Consider the following 20,477-nt stretch of genomic DNA (forward strand, 5'->3'; position numbering starts at 1 on the left):
TCTAACAAAAAAACGCCCTATCAAGTTGTGTTGGTAGCAAAGACGTTTCATTCTTAAGGAATGGAATCTATTTGCAATAATCTCACACGTATGCTTTATCTTCATCGGTTCCCACCTTTTATTAACAACTTCACTGTCCCTATACAAACTGGTAAAATAAAGTAGCTACGTTCATAATTTTGTATCAGAAAGACAGGCATTTTCTTTACCTCCCATGGATAACATTTGATACATAGAAGTTTTCTGCACCGTATTTCCAGCGTCCATGAATCAAATATGATCATAAATATAAAAATTTTCCACGTCCCTACATAAATTGATTCAAAATCTTCTCTACGTCCAAACTTTTTTTGTGGTAGAAAATATTGCGACAGACTCAAAAAGGAGGCAAAATGCTTTTTTTACCATTAGTAATTTTGTTGCTTTCTTAAAAAAAAGTTTTACTTTGTGTTTACATATGATTCATGGTCGTAGTAAGTGTTCATATCATATGAACACGTCCTATGAATCAATTATGATTATTGACCAAAAACGATATAAGATGATTGTTATAGTTGGTCTCATTAAAAATGATTATACATGTAATAAAAATACTCAATTAAGATTAGATTGAAATGATCAGGTCGTCTATTAATCCAGTCAAATAAGGGTTTAACCTAGGAATAAATGCTAATAGAATTTTTTTTTGCTCAATACCTACGTTTTGGCATTCTATAACATACCTCAAAAGTCTAGAAAAATCTCATGTCCGGACTAAAAAACATCTTGGTACAATCTTGGAATTTGTGCTAATAGGCTAATTTCTTGGTTTCTATCTTTATTTGGATATTCTATAACTTATGTCAAAAATCTAAAAAATCTCATGTCCACAAGTCCTAATTTTCCTGGTTTGAAAATAAGGTGCTTTGTTTGGTTGACATATAAAAACTAAAATTTTTTGGTAGATGGTCTGCCCGACAAAAATGTTTTGAGAATTAATGTGTGAGAGAAATTTTCGTTCCTTCAGGGCCCCCCTGATCATGGGGGCCCTGAGCACGGGCCCCGTGTGCCCTTATGGTGAAGATGGAATTGCATACTGCTTAACATGCTTTAACGCCGCACACAAAAGTGCAAATAATTTGTAATCCTTGTTTATTCTTATTTAATTTTTTTTATATTTTCTTGTTCGTTTTAAATTAATTTACTCATTAGAATATACAAAAAATCATATTAAGCAGTCATATTAAGGGGCTGTATAAACCTACAAAAGGATATTAAAATTATTTCTCTGATTTCTTGTATAAAATATATCCGTTTTAAAAAATACATGTTCATGAATCACATATGCTTCATGGACGCTGTAAACGCCGTACAAAAAATAATTTATGTTCAAATATGATTCATAGGACGTGATATTGATGTTTTTTTCCAAACAAGAACGTAGAGATGTTTTTCTACAAGTTTATATGGGGACGTAGAATAATATTCGTTTAGTAATAATGTTGAATCATATATGATTCATGAACGTAGGAAACATGAGAAAAAATACAATTCATGAATCACAAATGATTCATTGGACAGTGAAGTTGTTAAAAAAAAAGAAAAAGTTTAAACTTTTAATTATTTCACGTGAACAATAAGAATTTGATGAAAAATCACAAAATTAACCGTAACTTTGAACCGAACTTGCTCATATTAACAGACATGACCGATCATACCCGAAGCCACAAGTTTTGTCAATTTTATTTTTTCATACAACATAGTACAAAAACTGTCTTGTCTCATAGTCGGTCTTGCTCCCACTTCCCCTATATGAGTTTGTTGGGCACTAATATATTCATTTCCTTCTGAAAACCGTTTCTTGAGTTTAGTTGTGGGAAATTAATTTGAACGATTTACTACCTAAATCTGAATTAACCTAACCGTACACTGAAAAATTGGTCGTAACAGTTCTTAACTTCAACTCCATTTTTGGCGTTCAGTTCTGCTCAAGAAAATTCGTTAGTCTTTTGAGAGTTTCTTCAGCTCTCAGGAAGGCAAGGTTTTTTATCGGAAAGTGTCTATACTGTGATTAAAGATTTAAAGTGTTATGGAATTAGGATCCACTTCTTTTTAATTTGTGAACTTTGTCTACTAGCGTGGATTATAAATTCGCAAGTGATGACTTATAATTCAACGATTTAGGTCAATAGAATATTTTAATTTTTGTTATCTGTAGACTAATGACTCTTCTCAAATTATTGTTGCGTTCCTGCTTATCCGGTATCATCATTTTATCTTCAAATATTTATACATATATTTATATATATAAGTAGTATAGATTAAACAATTTTGAATTGAAAATACCTTTCTTTTATGATTATTATCTCTATCTTTTAGATTAAATATTTTTGCCCCTTCTTCAAAAGAAGGAAAAAAGTAAAAACAAAACACAATTATTAAGATTTTACCAGATCACTTTGTCTTCTTCATTTTCCACCTTATTTCTTTTCTTTTTTTATTATAATTATTTATTCATATTCACGTGTCTCCCATTCAAAGATATCTCTCGTATTGCTAACATAAACAACAAATAATAATAATAAATTCGATTTCACTTTCATTCGAACGAAGAGAAGTCGTGTTAAGTTCTTTTTTTTTATAGCATGTTTGCATGTTGGTATAGGTAAACATATGTACATCTATGTTTATATGTAAAATCTCTCTTATACCCCACAGTCGGTGTTAAATATAATTTTTCAAAAGAATCGCTTAGTGTTGAAATTTCCCTACCTTAACATTCATTCATCATTAAATATAAATTTAAAAAAAGCCAATCTGAATTGCAATTTATTCGAAATTAAATTGAGTATCATTGTTTTTTTTCCCACGCTTGTCTGTCCCTCTGCCTGATTGACTATAGCAGGCTTTACATTTCGACCGTATTATGTTCGTGTTTATTATTTTTGTTTACATTTTTTGCCAATCTAAACAAAAACAAAATATAAACAATATTGAATATATTAGCTGACCAACTTTCATGTATACGAATATGTACCTACTCATTCTCGTATGTATGTCCGAGAGCTTTTTTTTTTCGTATTTGTTGTTTACGATGTACAAACTAAAAATATATGTTTAACATTTATTTTAGATAACTCCTCGCGTGTAATTGAATTATTTTGGTTGTTGTTGTTGTTATTATTATTATAGTTTGACATGTGTATCACAGCAACAATCATGAATATCATAAAATGGACCTTCATGGTAATTAAAAAACGATTTTCGTTTGTGTTATCTTGCCACTTTTTTGCTTATAGAGTTAAAGTTACGTTATTTATAGCGAAACGAGTGGTGTCTCTATAAAACGAGTAGTTACACCTGTAACAAGTAAGATAAAAATTATGTATATGATTAACAAAAAATTCTGATGTTAATTTATTTAACCTCTGGCTTCAAACGATGAGACTCCCATTACATTGAGATTTCAAAATGTGCTTTTTTTTTGTAAGAATGATGATGCTGAAGAAAGTGAAGGAAAGGGCATTAAACTTACTTTAAAAAATATTCAAAAATATATTGTTATCAAAATATTATTTGCGGTTTCCTTGTTTTATTTTGCATTTATGTAGTTAAAAATAACTGAGTATTTGATACCATAAATTTACGGATACTGATCCTCAAGTTTTATAAAAATAAAAATGAAAGTTAAAGATATTAAATGATTATTTATATGTTTTGTTAACAAGTAATTGAATTTATTTCATCATACATTTTGATTATATTTAGTTTTTACAATCATGTATACAATGATTGAGAAGTTCAAAAAAGTCGTTTTCGTCATGCCGTCCGTCAGTTTATACGTCCTTCTGTACATTGAGCTAGGGAGTAAACGGATGGTTGGATTTGATTTCCAAGAGTCTTTTTTTTTAATAACTTATTTTTAATGCATCTCCCATATAACGTGTTCGAGGTATTGCAATTTTCTGGCTTTTACGATTTCTTACGTAATGGTCTCAGAATGTGTTTTTAGTTTTTCTAAACAAAATCAATTAACCGAAATTAAGGCACTGCAGTTTATTACCAAAGTATACATATTTTTAAGTTAATCTCGTCTATTTCATCAAGGGATGAAACAATTTTGGGCAAAATTTATAAATTGATATTTCTTATTATTTTTAAGAATTTAATATATTCAAATTTTCAAAAGAAGTTTTGAAGAAAATAAAAAATAATTATAATTTTTTGTTTTTTTCCTTTTCTTGTAATAACTTAACCAAAAGCTTTAATTGTTAGTCTAATATATGGGCACTTTGCACTACCGAAGCAAGTACGTGCGAAGCTGTAGCTGTAGTGCATTTTATTTGAATGATTTGTAACATAACATTTTTCTAGTTTATTCTTCAATAAATTGTTTTCTATATAAAAAATATCTAAGGTAAAATAGCTGTACAGCAATTTCCAATTGGCTCCATTCAGAATGTCTACTACTTCTTTAATTGTTAAAAACGATTACTTCCAATGCATTCCCCTGATTTTCTAAAAAATCATATCCCCATTAAATGGTATACATCTCCCCTTTTTGGAAGGTTGCAAAACCTACAGAAAGATAGTGAATCACTTCTGTGGGGTCTAAAAAACGAGCGTCAACAATTCTCACCTAGTTTTGAAAACTATTCTGATTTGCGCTATAGTTTTCATGAAAATAATTTCGTCCCAATGAACTATGAGTTGAGTTGCTTGTATACTAAACCATTGAGTATAAATTCTATCATTTAGTTTTGCAACGTTTAAAGTAATCAGGAAAAAAGAAACAATTTCATATTGAATATTTTTTCTTTATGGTCGTTTATAGCGATCAGGAAAAATTATGTCTGTTGTCAAGCCACATAATCATCCTACCCTCTTCATTTCCTGATTGACTTACAGCCGAAAAAATTTTTCGTTTACGTTGGAACAGAAAAAAAGGGAAACTCTTCAGAGGAATGATTTGTTTCATTTTGTCAATCAGCTGGCACGAAAATATATTTGCATCAGGAAAACAAATAAGCAAAAAATAAAAGTTCCATTGAAAATTTTCTTTTCACAAAAAATTTTTTGAGTCATATGTATGTAATTGATTGCTATAGCATTTCTGTTTCTACTCGAATGAAAACATCACAAAATATCTATTTGAAACTTTTTCCTCATTCATTTTCCTGATCGTTATAAACGATCAAATTTGTTAAGAGTAATAAAAAATGCAAGAACTCAATTTTTTTTACATTGACAGTGCATTGTTCAAACCGAGAGCCGCTCTTGATGAAATTACTTTTTTTCTTCAAATGTGTCTTTTGAAAAAGAACAATATTAGTTTACACTTGTTTTATCGCAAGTTTTTTCTTACGTAACTTTTATCACCAGATTTAACCCTCTTGGAGTATTTTCTGTTAACTCGAGTGTCTTTATTGAAGATTTCAAAAAGTGGGGTCAGAAATAAAACTTGGATCTTCTCATCATATAGATATTATGTCTACAGCATTCATTGTAGGAAATATTATGCATAACACCAATGTTATCTGACTGACTGATATAATATGAATCACGTCATAAATAAACTGACGTGGTTTTCTGCTGCTGGCTGAAATCTTATAATTTCCTATACAATAATATTTACACATCAGGAAATTAGAAAAAAAAGAAGAAAAATCAACAATAGAGATATTATTATTAAGAATAAATACACAGAAAAAGTAAAAACAAAAGTTCAGCCATCTCCATAGAAGACTACAGGCAGTAAGTAGTAACCATTTGCAAAAAAAAAAAAAAAAAAAACAAAAGTTAATGTAAATATTTATTTCACTGTGGCAGTAAGAATTGGCATCATTAAGACTACAAACCATAAAAATGACGTACATTAATGAACTTGGATCGTTTTTCATATACAAAAGTCTGTTCCATATTCATTGAGTTTTTGTGTTTACTCAAAATAACAGCACCTGTTTAAATATGAAATTAATTTAAAACGTATAATAAAGTAGGTGCAAAAACAATATTATTGTGGATTTTTAAACAGAGCTTCCAAGCATGAAATATTGTCCAATAAATTCGACACGTTTTAAGTTATATTGACAAGCTTTAGAATTGTTCAGTTTAATTGGCTAGAAACAAAAAATAAAGAAGTTCTCAAACCTGGGGTTGCTTTCAAAGCGATCAACCATTGTTATGTCGATATTAATCAACACAATAAGAATTGAATATCAGTTATAGCGGACGCATTTATGAAGAAAAACCTATTCCAACACGTACGTTCGAAAAAAATCACTTACTCTTCAACCACAAGCTTAGTGAAAGAACATAAAAGAATCAGACATGACATTGTTTTTAAAATTGTTTGAACCTAAAATAATCAAAAGTACCGGTCATTAATTAACTAAGAAATTCAATGTTACTGATCTATGGATTTGGTTGATAAAACAAAAACCATTAATCACTTTAAAATATAAATTTAAAGAAAAGCATTCAATGCCATTTGTTGATTTTTGGAAATAATCAAAAAAACCAAATTTTAACACGTAGTTATATTTTAATATCAAAACAAAAATAGCGACACGTTTATATTGTGTCATTATAAATGCCTAAAGCTTTGTAAAATTGCAGCTTTTCAATTTGATAAGTATCTTTTTCTTGCAAGTGTTTTTTTTTTTAATTTTTGATAACAAAAACGCACATTTGTTTCCAATAATAAAATGAGATTATAAAAAGAACAAAAATCGAAATTTTGATTAGTTATGGCATAGATAAAGCTGATGGTCATTAAAAACAAAATCAAATAGTACGTATAGGGTACGGAAATTTCTTAGTCGTGGTCGTGAACCTATGTATTGTATTAGAAGTATAAATGTTCAGTTTTGATTAAATTCAAAAAGTTCAAATTTGAGCAAAGATTCCGCATTACTGCTTCTTTGCAATGCTTATGCAGCTCACATTGATGCGATTGCTGATCGGTAGTTTGTTAAAGAAACACTTTTGCTGAAAATATTAATTGATAATAATGATAGTAAAAGGGATAATTGAATGTACCCTAGTAAATAAAATTATTTCTCCAAATAGATCAGAAGCTGAAAGAAGGCAAATACAGAAATTTCTAGAAAATTTTACATTTTTTGCAAAAAGTATTCCGATTTGTATAGTACAAAAAACTTTTGACCTAATCGTTCGTGTCGAAATAAAGCCGTTATAGAACTTTACTAGTAAATACTTTTGTGTACAAAAGAGCATACCTGTTTTATTTTTCGATAACAATTGACAAGCATTTTATTCAATAAAACCTCATTACTTCTTTCTCAAAATGGCCCAACCAAAGTGCAAATTGAAATTTCGGAATCGACTTTAGGCCCAAAATGTAGATTTGGGAAAAAGTAGTAGTAGTTGTAGCGAACAAAAAACTTTTCGTAGCGGAATCTGTCAAAATATCTATTTCTACTCCTAATTAATCAAAAAATTGCTTGATTCGCCTCAAAAGAAACAAAAACTCTGTCTCTGTCAGAAAAATTAAAAAAACAACGAATATGTAATTATTCTTTTTTCTTGCCCTTAGCATACCTCAAAAACAAAATTTTTAAAAATTATCTAAATTAATTAATTAAAAAAATTACACCTAAAAACTTAGTTTCCCCTAAATTATTTTAAAGGTTTTACAAATATACTTATTATTTTGTCCCCAATTTTCCACGGAACTTATCTTATAAAAAAAGAAAAAAGAAATTTTACCAGCATAAACTTGTCAAATTTAAAAAAAGAAAGAAATAACGAAATGTTAAAAGCATAAAAAAATCTAACCAAACTGGCCCAAACATTTAACAATGCTGAACACAATAATAACAAACGTGATTAATCGAGTATACTGCACTGTTCTTAAATCTTTGATTCATTCATTAATAGAACATTTCTTGACTATATACGATTGTTAATCTTCATACAAAGCATTGACGGTGATATAAACAAAATTAATTCATGTATTTCTTTTTGTTGACCATTTACAATAAAAATATTATTTATTGCTGAACAAAGGTCAAACATTGTTGCGAATCACCGACAAAGTAAACAAAAAAAAAATACAAAAACACTTGCGTATTGTGAATGTACAAAGTTCAACAAGTTCTCATCATTCGGAAATATTATCATTATGGAATAGCCCAGATAATATGATAAGCACCTAATAATATTAAGGTTAGTGGAATTCTAAATTTGGAAACAAGTAAAACTAACTTCGTTGTCATGGCTACCTGAAACTTGCAAGATTAAAAGAAAAAGATAAGATTTAATAAAGATTAAGAGCCGAAAACAATTTGTTTTCATTGGAAAAGATAAAAATATTATAACTGAACCAATAAAAGTTAAAAACCCCTGATAAACAAATATCGTCATTGCTGGAAATTATTTATAAAAAAATGCATTTTTAGGCAAAAGACACTTTTTCATTCTCATAATTTGTTTCGTACAAATTAAATTTTTAGCCTTTTTAAATAAAATTTGAAACTGAATTATAAATTTTGCATAAAAACACTTTTAAGGGACCAACAATAGTATAATGAGTCAAAATTTCTGTCAGTTTTGAAAAAAAAACTTTTTTTCCTAAAACTTTTATGGACCTTGTAACCGATAGTATTTCAATTAGATTCGACATTCTCTTTGTTGCATCTTCTGTTCAAAAATTTAAATATGTATTCTTTATTTTAAGACCGCGTTCCCAGAAACTATGTATAATTTGCAACAAATTACTGGGTGGGAATATAAAATCATAAAATGCCATATCACAAAAATAGATTTCCATTTAAAAATTTAAATAAAGATTCATTACATATAAAAGCTCTGTCGATTCGGTCTTTTATTTCAATTTTTCTATACAAAAGTCTAAAAATAATCTACACACATCGTTTGTAAGTTTAATTTTGTAAACAAATGCGGAACTGCGGAACACAACCAAACTATAGGTCAAACAAAAGAAATTCAAACCTAAAAAACTATCAAACAAAAACTCCACCTTATAACCATGCCAGCCATATGGTAGACAATATAATATGACTATTTGACTCTTTGACTATGTGCACACACCAAATCGCCGCATTCATTGGATACGAACAAACGTACAAAAAAAACGTGAATGCATTTGGAATGCAACGTGCAGAGAGCTGTTTTTAAATCGTCTTTCGAATTCATCATATATGAGTAATTTATTGATGTCGTTGACGAAACGGTGAAAATTAGTAGTTGCGCGAACTTGTGGATTATCACACCCATGTGAAGCCTATAATAGGCCTTTACACTTCAGAATATGTGCAAGCAACCAAAGAAGGAAGGCAATTTCTTTATTGAATTTTATAAATATTCAACCTTAAAATAAAATATAAAATTTGCCCAGGGAATGTATGCCTCCACGAGCAGTGGTGGCCTAGTGGGTGGGTGTATGTAAAGAGTAGCAACGAACTTAATTTTATTATAATGCTTTGCCTTCATAAAAATAGACACTGGTTGTTGTGTATGTTGACGTGATTGAGGTTATTGACTTTCATCATCATCAGAAAAAAAAATGCAATAACAGAGACTGAAACAACTTAACAGTCTATGACTGACTATTCAATTTAATTTATAATTATATCAAGTTGCCTTTTGATTTAGTAAGATTGTGGTTTTGTTAGATTTGAAAAGGGTATATCCATTTGTAAATGATATATTTGGATTTCCAATATTTTATAACTGAAAATTATAACATTTAATATTTTGCGCTACAATATCTAGAAATAAAATAAATAAATGAATAAATTCGTGACTTTGGGTGACCCACGAAGGAGCAACTCCTAGTCACTAACTAAAAAATGCAGTTTTCCATCACAATGATACTCGTAGAGGCTTTGTCAATTCCTTGCCAGCGGCCGGCAGTACCTCAGAAAAAAAAAATGTTAAAAGTGGTGGAGGCTGGGATACGATTCCAGACGTTTGGTTTCATAGTCCATCGCAGTTAAAATATGATATTAATATGTAACTTATGTGTCTTTAGGTAGAGCTTCGTTTATTTTCATAAAAGATTTAAAATGTCACGGGTGTGACATAATTGTTGGGAATTTAAACTTCAAAACAAATAATATTGACACTGGATCAACGACAGAATATTAAAATGGATCCGTGGCTCGAGTGAATCAAGCTGTTGTAGACCGAAGATAACATCGTTAAAGTCCTTGATGAAATCGCTGACGTCTACAGTTCATGACAGAATGAACTATTTAATGAACAACTTATACAGTTGTGTTCAAAATAATAGTAGTGCCTGCAACTAAATAACACTTGTTATATTTACGGTGCTTCTATGGTTAAAAATTTAATTTCTTTGATGTCAAAGTTTGTAACGGTCAATTACTAATAAATGTATCGTAATTTTAAAGTGGAAAAGAAGGTGCCAAATAATTTTTCAATGATTTTTGGTTGTTCTTTCGAATTTGACCTGTTCAAAATAATAGTAGTTAAAGTTATTTTTTAAGAATTTAAAAGCGGTTTATAACTTAGAATATTTATTTTTGGTTTAAAAGTAAGTACTCATATAATTTGAATAATTTTTCAACAAAAAACGATTTGTTTCGGTTTTAATCTATTTAAAGTTCGAAGAGCAAAACACTGCAGTTCGGATAACGGAAACTTTTACGAAAGCTGCTTGAAGAAGGGAAAACCTACTTGGAAATTCAAGGTTATATAAGGATGCTCCCCTACAATGGTAGCCAATGCAATAAACTCAACGAAAAACCCGAAACGTGCGGTAGAAAAAGAAAAAAGACCGTCGTAGATGATAGGCGTATTGTCCAGATGAGCAAAGTTGAGCCTTCTGCATCGTCGTTTCAAATCCAGAAGGCTTTAAGCCTGGATTACAGTGCAGTGAAAATTCGGAGGCGAATGTTAAACACTAATTTGTACGCTTGAAGTCCACGAAAAGTTCCGCTGTTAACAAAGAAATATGTTTAAATTCTTAAATTTTCGACCCTCCATGTTTAACTGTTTCCGTCGTATACTTTAGAACATATTCCGTATTGGGTGGACGTCGGACGTATTCTGGAGATCCAGTACCACCAAAGGGGACAAATATGCTCTCATCAGTAAACAATATGTTACGCCATTACTTTGCTGGCCAGTTTATGTGGTCTTTTACAAACTGGATACGCTTTTTAACATTTTTCGCTGAACTTTTCGTGGACTTCAAGCGTACAAATTAGTGTTTAACATTCGCCTCCGAATTTTCACTGCACTGTAATCCAGGCTTAAAGCCTTCTGGATGTGAAACAACGATGCAGAAGGCTCAACTTTGCTCGTCTGGACATTACTCCTGTCATCTACGGCGGTCTTTTTTCTTCTTCTACCGCGCGTTTCGGGTTTTTCGTTGACTTTATTGCATTGGCTACCATTGTAGGGGAGCATCCTAATATAAACTTGAATTTCCAAGTAGGTTTTCCCTTCTTCAAGCAGCTTTCGTATAAGTTTCCGTTATCCGAACTGCAGTGTTTTGCTTTTCGAACTTTAAATAGATTAAAACCGAAACAAATCGTTTTTTGTTGAAAAATTATTCAAATTATATGAGTACTTACTTTTAAACCAAAAATAAATATTCTAAGTTATAAACCGCTTTTAAATTCTTAAAAAATAACTTTAACTACTATTATTTTGAACAGGTCAAATTCGAAAGAACAACCAAAAATCATTGAAAAATTATTTGGCACCTTCTTTTCCACTTTAAAATTACGATACATTTATTAGTAATTGACCGTTACAAACTTTGACATCAAAGAAATTAAATTTTTAACCATAGAAGCACCGTAAATATAACAAATGTTATTTTGTTGCAGGCACTACTTTTATTTTGAACACAGCTGTATATGCTACTTTGACATATTCATCGCTAAAGCTTATAAGGAGCGGCTTGGCCCTCCCCGGTTGGAGGTACTACAGTATAGGTAATTGCCCAGCACTAGGAGGAACCTTTGCAACAGCGACAAGCCTCGGAAACGGACGGATTAACTGATGCAAGCCCTACAAACGAAATAAGGACAATGAATTTCGGTTCTCAATGTGAAAAGTTAGGTCCCTTAATCGCCCACTTGCAGCCGAATAATTAGGTATAACTGCCATCCAAGAAATATGTTGGGAAAAGCCTGACAAGAGAAAATTGAAGCCCCATGATAGATATTATACTTCAGCGACTGCTATCGCCAATAGCGCACATTTGGATGCGGATTCGTTGCTGGCGGCAGTCTGAGGAAGAATTTCGTGAGTTTTAACTGCATCACCAAGCGTATGATCATGAAACGCATCAAGGTTAAATTCGACAACACAAGCCTTATTTGTACGGAAGAGAACGACGATACCGCAAAAAAGAAGGCGTCTTTGGAAGCACAGTCAAAAAGCGTAGCCAACACGACAACACGTCCGATAACAGAATCAGGCTAGTTGAATTTGATGAGGGACAAAAAAATTGTCATAGCTAGTATGCGTTTGTAATCAGATCAATCAACCAGATAGACATATTGCGATGGAAGCTAGACATTACTCCAGTATTATGGACGTCCGGAGACTTACATGGTTCTCTATTTATTTTTTTAAAAAATAACATAACTCTCTTCCCTAATTTTCAGCTTTTTCCACATATTTTTTTTTTTTTTGGAATTCAGATAGAACTATCTCCTTTAGATATTTTAGTTTTTTTTTTTTCAATTAAATCCATCGTTCTCCTACACTGATTTTCTTTCCAATTATTTATCTTCGCCTAATTACAAGAAATCCTTCAACTGTGTTCGCTTTAATTTACTAAAGCATTCTTCTAATTTAAGAACGTCTATACAATTCCCATTAAATAATGCACCACTCCCACAGGGAAGCCTTCATGCGCAACATGAAGAAAATAAAATTTTCCTACTCTCCTACATATCGCCGCTAGCCGCCTGTCAGGCAATTTAATTAATTATTTTATTTATGTATTTCCTTTTGCTTTAATTTTCCAGATTTTCCTCCTACTACTGATGCTACTTTATTCCTCGTCATATGCATTGATTGTACGTTTTCGCCGAAACGACCGCGAAGATCTATTCTCAAATGATAAGGATGAGATACTTGTCTATCGGATAAGGTAAGTTTATATCGTGCCGCTTCATTACTTACTCTCTTGAGTATTCGAATAAATTTATTTATTTCTTCTATTTGCAGTTCATGGTTATGTACTTTTTCACTTGCAATTGCTGTTGGAGCTGCCCTCCTTTTGCCCATTTCAATAGCTAGCAATGAAGTTTTGCTGTTGTACCCAAATAGCTATTACGTTAAATGGCTAAACAGCTCATTAATCCAAGGTGAGTGACATTTTTGTTTGCTGTTGTGTTTAGTTGTGCTTGCTGATTTTGATTTGAAGATTGTTTAAGAAATTGAAAAAAAAAAATTATCTATCTATTGGTGACATGACGTTTTTAATTATATTAAATGGGTCTTCTTTCTATTCTATGGTTCGAGACTGTTTGACTTTTTTAATGGAATTGGCACTGTTTTAAGTTCCTTGCTTTTGTACAAATTAATTCGATTATGTATGTAGAATGAAGCGAAATGATTGTAAAATAAGATTAGGAAAGTCATCAAGAATCGATGTTGATTTATGTAAATTTGTTGGCTAATTAAATTTTTTGTAGATCATTTGGTAGTTTAATAATACAAAATTTGTTTTGTTAGACATTCACATGGTCTTTAGCCTTAAATATCTAAAATTTACTTTAGTTTACCACTGAGTTCGGTTTTTTATTCTAATCTTTACTTCTTTTATCAATTTGAAGTTTAAAATTGTTACAACAAGGCATAATTGAGTCATTGAACTCTGAATCGAATTTTTAATTAGTTTCTTATAAGGGCTTAACTGATAAACAACTTAATATCAATTTTTGGAGTTTTTCAACTTGACACGTGCCCATTGTTGTCCATGTTCTATGTTGTTTCCATGTTTTTTTTTAAGGATATTTGTGGATTAGATTCAAAATTAAGCCCGGCAGCGATAATATTACCACAACAAATGTCTCAAATGTTTCTCCACATTTATGAAAAAACTTACTTGATTTCATGAGCGCATAAGAACCAATAACACCTTCCTTCGCTCTTCCCATTAGGTCGATATCATAAGCAAATCCTAGAAATTTTATGAATTTTTAAGGATGATTTCAGTGTGTTGATAGTGCGGAACACTCACGGCGCACTATCCTTGCAAAAACAATATTTAAGTAACTACGTGACAGTACGCCCGCCACCCTGCCACATACCTCTGATCGTTTCGAATGTTTTTGTTGAGTCTCTTCCAATATTTACAGAACAGAGAGCGTTCTTTAGCGCCATCATTACAAATCAATCAGCTTTTTGGCAAAATTTAAACCACCTGTACACATTCATAATTTTCAGAAGAAAGCACCTCAAACATCTAAAACCTTTTAATTTGAGCTAAATAATTCTTTAGAAGACTTAACAACTCTTTAAATCGTATGTTTTGTGTATATACATGTATATGTATTCAGTACCAAACTGTTTTAAAATTCGATTTCTTTTAAAATTCTATTTCTATTTATTCCAATTTATACTCCAGGATATCGAATCTTTAAAATTACTATTATTATTCTTTCATAGTAACGTACCAGCTTGGTTTCTTATTTGAACACTTTTTCATTAGTTAGTCCATTAAGCTATGTCAATTTCTCTTCCATCCTCCCTCGTCACCATGAAATTTACTTAATTTTGTCAATTTCTCAACAAAATTTATACATGACAAAAAAAAAATTAATGAATACATTTTTTCTCTATTCTTTCAGGTCTCTGGAACCACGTATTCCTATTTTCCAATTTATCACTCTTCGTATTTCTGCCATTTGCGTATTTATTTTCCGAATCGACTGGATTCTCGGGTCACAAAAAGGGAGTCATAGCCCGTGCCTATGAGACATTTACTGTCTTTAGTTTATTGGCGACTGTGGTACTTGGATTAACCTACGTCCTCTCAGCTGTAATGGATCCAGAGAAAATTGGATTTCTATCACTGTTGAGTAAGTATAAAACAATCAAACACAAACCATATTGAGTAGAATCATATTATAGATTCTTGACCTATTATGCTTCGTGATTTTCTATTGAATGAACCTTCAAACCTTGTAGTTGTGCCTACTTCCGTTCTTGTTGCAATTTGTTATTGTTGTTGCTTTTTGTGAGTGTGTTTTAGCACAAAGATGCACCACCAGGAACTTGCAATCTACGGAAGTACGGACTATTTGTTGATTATTGTTTTTTATAACATTTTCCCCTCTTTTATTTTTTGCAGATCTTGGGAGTGTTCATTTACCATTTTTATACTCCTGTGTCTCATTCCTGGGTGTGTTACTTTTACTGGGTAAGTTCTTTCTCATTAAAAATCTAATTATTTATTCATTGGTCTTTTGTATGCCTCCATTCTAATGAGTGTTGGTTTTGAAAGGGTGAAAAAGTAGTTCAGGTCAAACTAATTGACAAAAAAAAAAGTACCTCTTTGGGGTTAGACGTGTGTGTAACAATATATTGGATACAATTAACATAATGTGATAATATACAATCTACTCTTGATAAAACACATTTATTTAGGTATTCATATGAAAGAAATGTAATAAAAGGCTGATGAGTATTATTAAGTTTGACGTATTTAGGGTAACATCATACATAAATTCCAAATAAATTGTTTCTATTCGGAAATTACCACCTAGGGATATTAAACGGAAGCATTTGTGTGATGATGATTTTATGTTACAAATCGAAATATGGAAATAAATGTACAATTTTTGGTTTGTCTTTGACCTAAGGACTCGTTCAATTATTATCAATCCTTTTTATTGTAGTTTAAGCTTTCTGATCAGTGGCCTATTTCATATCGTAAAGTAACAACGTTATCGACTTCGAACATCAAAATGTACGTTTAATTAGAAATTTCCACAAAAAATTGAAGTTTCATTGTTTTTAAAAGACTTATGTGCCACTAGAATGCTTGAGAGTTATAAGTTAGCTATTGGTTCTTCGTTTTTGGATAGCTGATAAATGAAAAGTTCATTATTGAGATGTAGATGACATCCTAAACTCTGTATAGCTCGTCGTTGAATCTTCTCCTCCAATTTCCAGCGTTGTTGGTTGTATACTCGATAGAACGTCACTTGAATAGTTTGTCAACCAATGCAACCCAGAAGGTTCATGTCATTGTCCTGTTCATGTCTACCACATACCAGATAAAGCAGGAACGTGATGATAAAATTCCTATAAAGTCTCTGATTACTTCAAAATTGTATCTGTGCATCATTAAGTTCTACTGCAGTCGACGGCGAAAGTCGACTTGTAAGAAAGTATCCTCAAAATCTTTTTTTCAAGCGGGAATACCTGGATTGAAACAGTGTTTTTAAAATACTCGCTTGTCAAGGCTGTCTCCTTCTGTTTGCTCTCTTTATGGACGACATTAAGGACGTAATACATTTTTTTAAATACATTTTACGCACACTAAAAGAAGTTGAATATCCTTATTATGTTAAACACAGTGCGAGCTTCAGGAAAATAGGGATTTAAAAGGAGAAACCGATGCACGTTAGTCTTAAAATTCTGGACATTAAAATGGCAGCGAAAAACAGAGGCGGGTAATATATTCCACATTCGCGTGGTGCGGCTAAAAAAAGAATCTCTGTATTTGACGGTACGTCCGAAATTGAGCTCAAGGGTAAACTGATGGACGTGTCTTATTAAAAATTATAGAAAAGTGTAAATTCACAAACGCATCACTGCATAGATGATTTGCGATCATTCTTGTAGCACGTTCATAAACGCAAACAATAAGCATCACTTAAAATGTCAATTGTTCATTATTGCAAAATTTCATAAACTGTTGCGCAAATATCAAAAAAAAGCATCAAGAATTTTCTTGATAAGTTGTTGATGCCGACGCGTTGAAGAAAGTTCAATTGAGTTCGCTAAACCGAACTTTACCAAATATTGAAGTCGAAAGATGGCTTGAAATTTTGGTTACACATGAACTTGCTCTTCTGGTTCCAACCCAGAACCCCAGGTTGAATACCATATACAAGACATTAGCATTTTTCAAGAAAACACAATTAAAATTTATTTATTTTTCTGTTAATAAATAACAAACATCAATACAAAACTTTCTTTTGGTTTATGCTTAGCCATTTTTTACCTTAAAAATATAAACTTCTCCAAGAAAACACAAAGTAGCAACAGCAAACGCCAATCCAATAAACATTCAAATCCATTTAAAGTGTTCAACTTTTTAAGATTTTAATTCCGAATCAAATCCCAAGTTTAACTTTTGAATTCTTCCTAAGCTTAATAACTCATAAAACGTTTTCTTCATCCAAAAATTCATCAATCCACATGATTGTGTTTCCAAGATATGAAAATTTAAAGCATTTTTATAAATTGAATTTTCATTTACAGAAATGGGTAATAGAATATTTTTCAGTAGAACCAAGTCTTTAGATCATCGAAACAATTGTTTACCAAAAAAGTTTTGTTGATTTTTGTAAACGTACCATTTGGATTCAGTTAGTTATATAAAGCATCTCTAATTTTTGTAAATATTTAATAGTCTTTTTGGCCTATAAATGAATTTGAATAGTTTTCCATGAATGTAGTATGATGTTTTCATAAGAACTCGATGTCAAATTGAGTTGTGAAGATTCTCAGTTTTGATAATTTAAGATCGTCGAAGGATGTTATCATTTTGTTCTTTGGAGGCTCGGTCATGAAAGATTGAAGAAATGCATCATATGAAGTGACTATAATGATTCCAAGTAAAAAGATTAGCGAATAGATGATTTTGGTAGTGAAAGAAGCTTCTGGTGCTTTAGAGAATGACTGCCCCACGAAAACAATCAATTTTAAAGAATAAATTACATCCTAAGGACGTGATCTTTTGAAATTTGAAGAAAAATTTGAAAATGTTGCACTGTGAAGATTCCGCAATAGATGTCGAAAAATGCATCTATTGCTTTTAATCCAGATAAATTCTTCGATAGTAAAATTTTCAAAATTCCTGTAATTATAGTAAGCTGAATAAAGTCTGGAAATCTCGAAAAACTACTACAACATTGATCATTCTATTTTGCCAACAGAAGTTGAAAAGTTTTCTCAGTACCAAATCATTTCTTGAAGAATTCTTGAGCACACAAATTATCTTACAAAATCGTAGGTTTTGAAGATGTTCAGAAAGTCGTTTCAGAATTAAATCACTTGAATCGAATTGGACAATGGTGAGAAGGTTTTCATTAAATGTTTCTTGCAAGTAGAACAAAGAAACATCTGTTGATAGTGAAGTTGAAGTTGAAATATTTTTTATGAACCCTCCATCTAAATCGTTGAAAAAGTGATCTGTTGATGTCTTAAATAGAAAAACACTTTCAAATCGTTCGAGTTTGATAACATTTTCGATTAAACTAAAAAAAATTGAACTGAATTTGGCCTCAAATGGTAAGAAGTAGAAAGTAGTTAGCAGTATTGCAAACAATCGTGTGTTTTTTTTGTTATAATCTGCGGGCACTAAAAGGCTCTTGGCTACCCTTAGTATGTATCTTTTAAGGTGTTGATATTCAGCATTTTGCTGAAAACGTTTGTTTTTCGAAACACCGATGAATTCGCTAAAGCTAAAATTTGAAAACGGGAGAAAATGGAATTCGAACGGATATCAGAACATTTGATTTCGTCTTGAAGTTTCTTCTGGAGGTGGACAATTTTGTATCCATAAATGGATATTGGTGAATATGAGCTCGCTTAAAACCACTTTATAAACGTCATTGATCTTAAGTGGTATAAGTTTTGAATGAACATATGAATTGTTTTTGAAATGCATTTTTGAAAATGGGACACAAATAATGTTAAGTGGTTAGTAAATAAAAGTGGTTTCTTGTGACTTTAAAGTATGTGCTATTCATCTTTAATTTAAAAGCATAGTTTTGATGCAAAACGTTTCTTTGCATTCTAAAAAATTATTTTGAAATAACTATAAAATAATCGCCTAAGTGCATGCAACAATTTTTGTTCATTCTGCATTCACATTCGTATTGATTTAGTACAGCAAACAATTTCAATTCAAACTGCAGTTTTTCAGTACGCCTGCAAATAGGCTAGTAATAAAAGAATGATAAAAGTGCTTCATTGGTTTAGCATGCTTTTAGAGCGTTGTGTTTCTTCGAATCAAATATTTTGATAACGTATGGCTTTCGCAGAAAAAAAGGTAGAGTTTCTTTATCAAGCAATTAAAGAAAAAAATAATTCACCTACTTCTTGCACTCAAAAGGCAATCTGATAATAATTAAAATTCACAGGAAATGCTTGCTATAAATAAATTAAATTAAATAAAAGAAAAAAAAAATGTAACTGTATTTGGATTTATTTAGATTATTATGTACGAGTAGGTACTTGAATTTATAAACTCGATTCTACGTATGTTGTAATTTATTAATTCAAAGATTTTAATCAAGAAATTAAAAAGTGCAAAGTGCGATGCAAATATGAAGTGTGTAGTAGTATTTGAATGTATTAGACATGCTTGTGATTAATTGTAAGGTGAAAAAGTTATCATTGAATGGATTTTTTAATTTTATTTTTTAATTCAAAATTTTTCATAACAAAATTCTGTCTGTTTTATAGGGTTTATTTAAATATTGAACAAAAGGGAGGTGTAACCATACCCCAATGATTTTATTTAGGATGTAATAGGTCTTGTCACTTGTAATTGGATGAGAGTGGGAACAGAAATGGATTTTTATAAATTAAATGTTTGAGCCTTCTGAAGGCTTTTTCTTAGTTCTATTGAATAGAGTACTCTAGGAATAAAAGTGTGAAGATAAACTATTCTTTTGGAATGGACAAATTTTTGAATTAATTTGTTGGTGTTTAAATAAAGTTCAGGTTATTAAAATTGTTCGAAAATTTCAAATATTCTTAAGACCCCTAAATGATTTTGAAAACCTTATGACTGAAAAACAGTTTTTTTTCTTCAATTAAAAAAAAAGTTGAAAAGCTAAGAGAAAAGCTTTCAAAACCAAAACTTCATTATTGCATTAAAAAATTATACAATATTAATTTTAGGGGTCATACAATTCTATAGCTTAAAAAAATACTATTTTTATAATTGCAAATGCTTTGCAAATTGCTTCATTGATTTTATTTAAATTTTGAAAAACAGGCTTTCAACAAATTCAGAGAGGTCCTAAAAGTCAAATTAATATGAAGATATACATAATAGAAATAGAAGTTTTTTTATTATATTCAAGAACCGGAATATTTCTTCTATTTGTATTAAATTATTTAAGACTCTAAATACATAAGAAAGTAAAGAACTTCAGATTTCTTAAGAATTCTATAAATAGTTTAGCTTAAAGAAAGCGAAGATAACAAGATCAAACTATTTCAAAAACATTTTATTCGTTTTAGGACCCCTAAACGAAATTCAGAAACACAAC

The 20,477-nt window shown here is 30.7% G+C and overlaps 1 protein-coding gene across 3 annotated transcripts in view; it reads left to right on the plus strand.

Annotated features, from left to right (window-relative positions):
- Window positions 1–20,477, plus strand: part of LOC129919457 (protein Lilipod) — a 147,200-nt gene that overhangs the window by 100,665 nt on the left and 26,058 nt on the right. For all 3 annotated transcript variants that reach the window (XM_056000332.1, XM_056000333.1, XM_056000330.1), the window contains 4 exons: window positions 12,978–13,102; window positions 13,180–13,319; window positions 14,808–15,038; window positions 15,311–15,379. In XM_056000332.1, coding sequence (XP_055856307.1) covers window positions 12,978–13,102; window positions 13,180–13,319; window positions 14,808–15,038; window positions 15,311–15,379 — 565 coding nt within the window. The remainder of the gene's footprint in view (window positions 1–12,977; window positions 13,103–13,179; window positions 13,320–14,807; window positions 15,039–15,310; window positions 15,380–20,477) is intronic.

The sequence above is a fragment of the Episyrphus balteatus genome, chromosome 4, assembly GCF_945859705.1.
Source record: "Episyrphus balteatus chromosome 4, idEpiBalt1.1, whole genome shotgun sequence".
Taxonomy (NCBI): Eukaryota; Metazoa; Arthropoda; class Insecta; order Diptera; family Syrphidae; genus Episyrphus; species Episyrphus balteatus.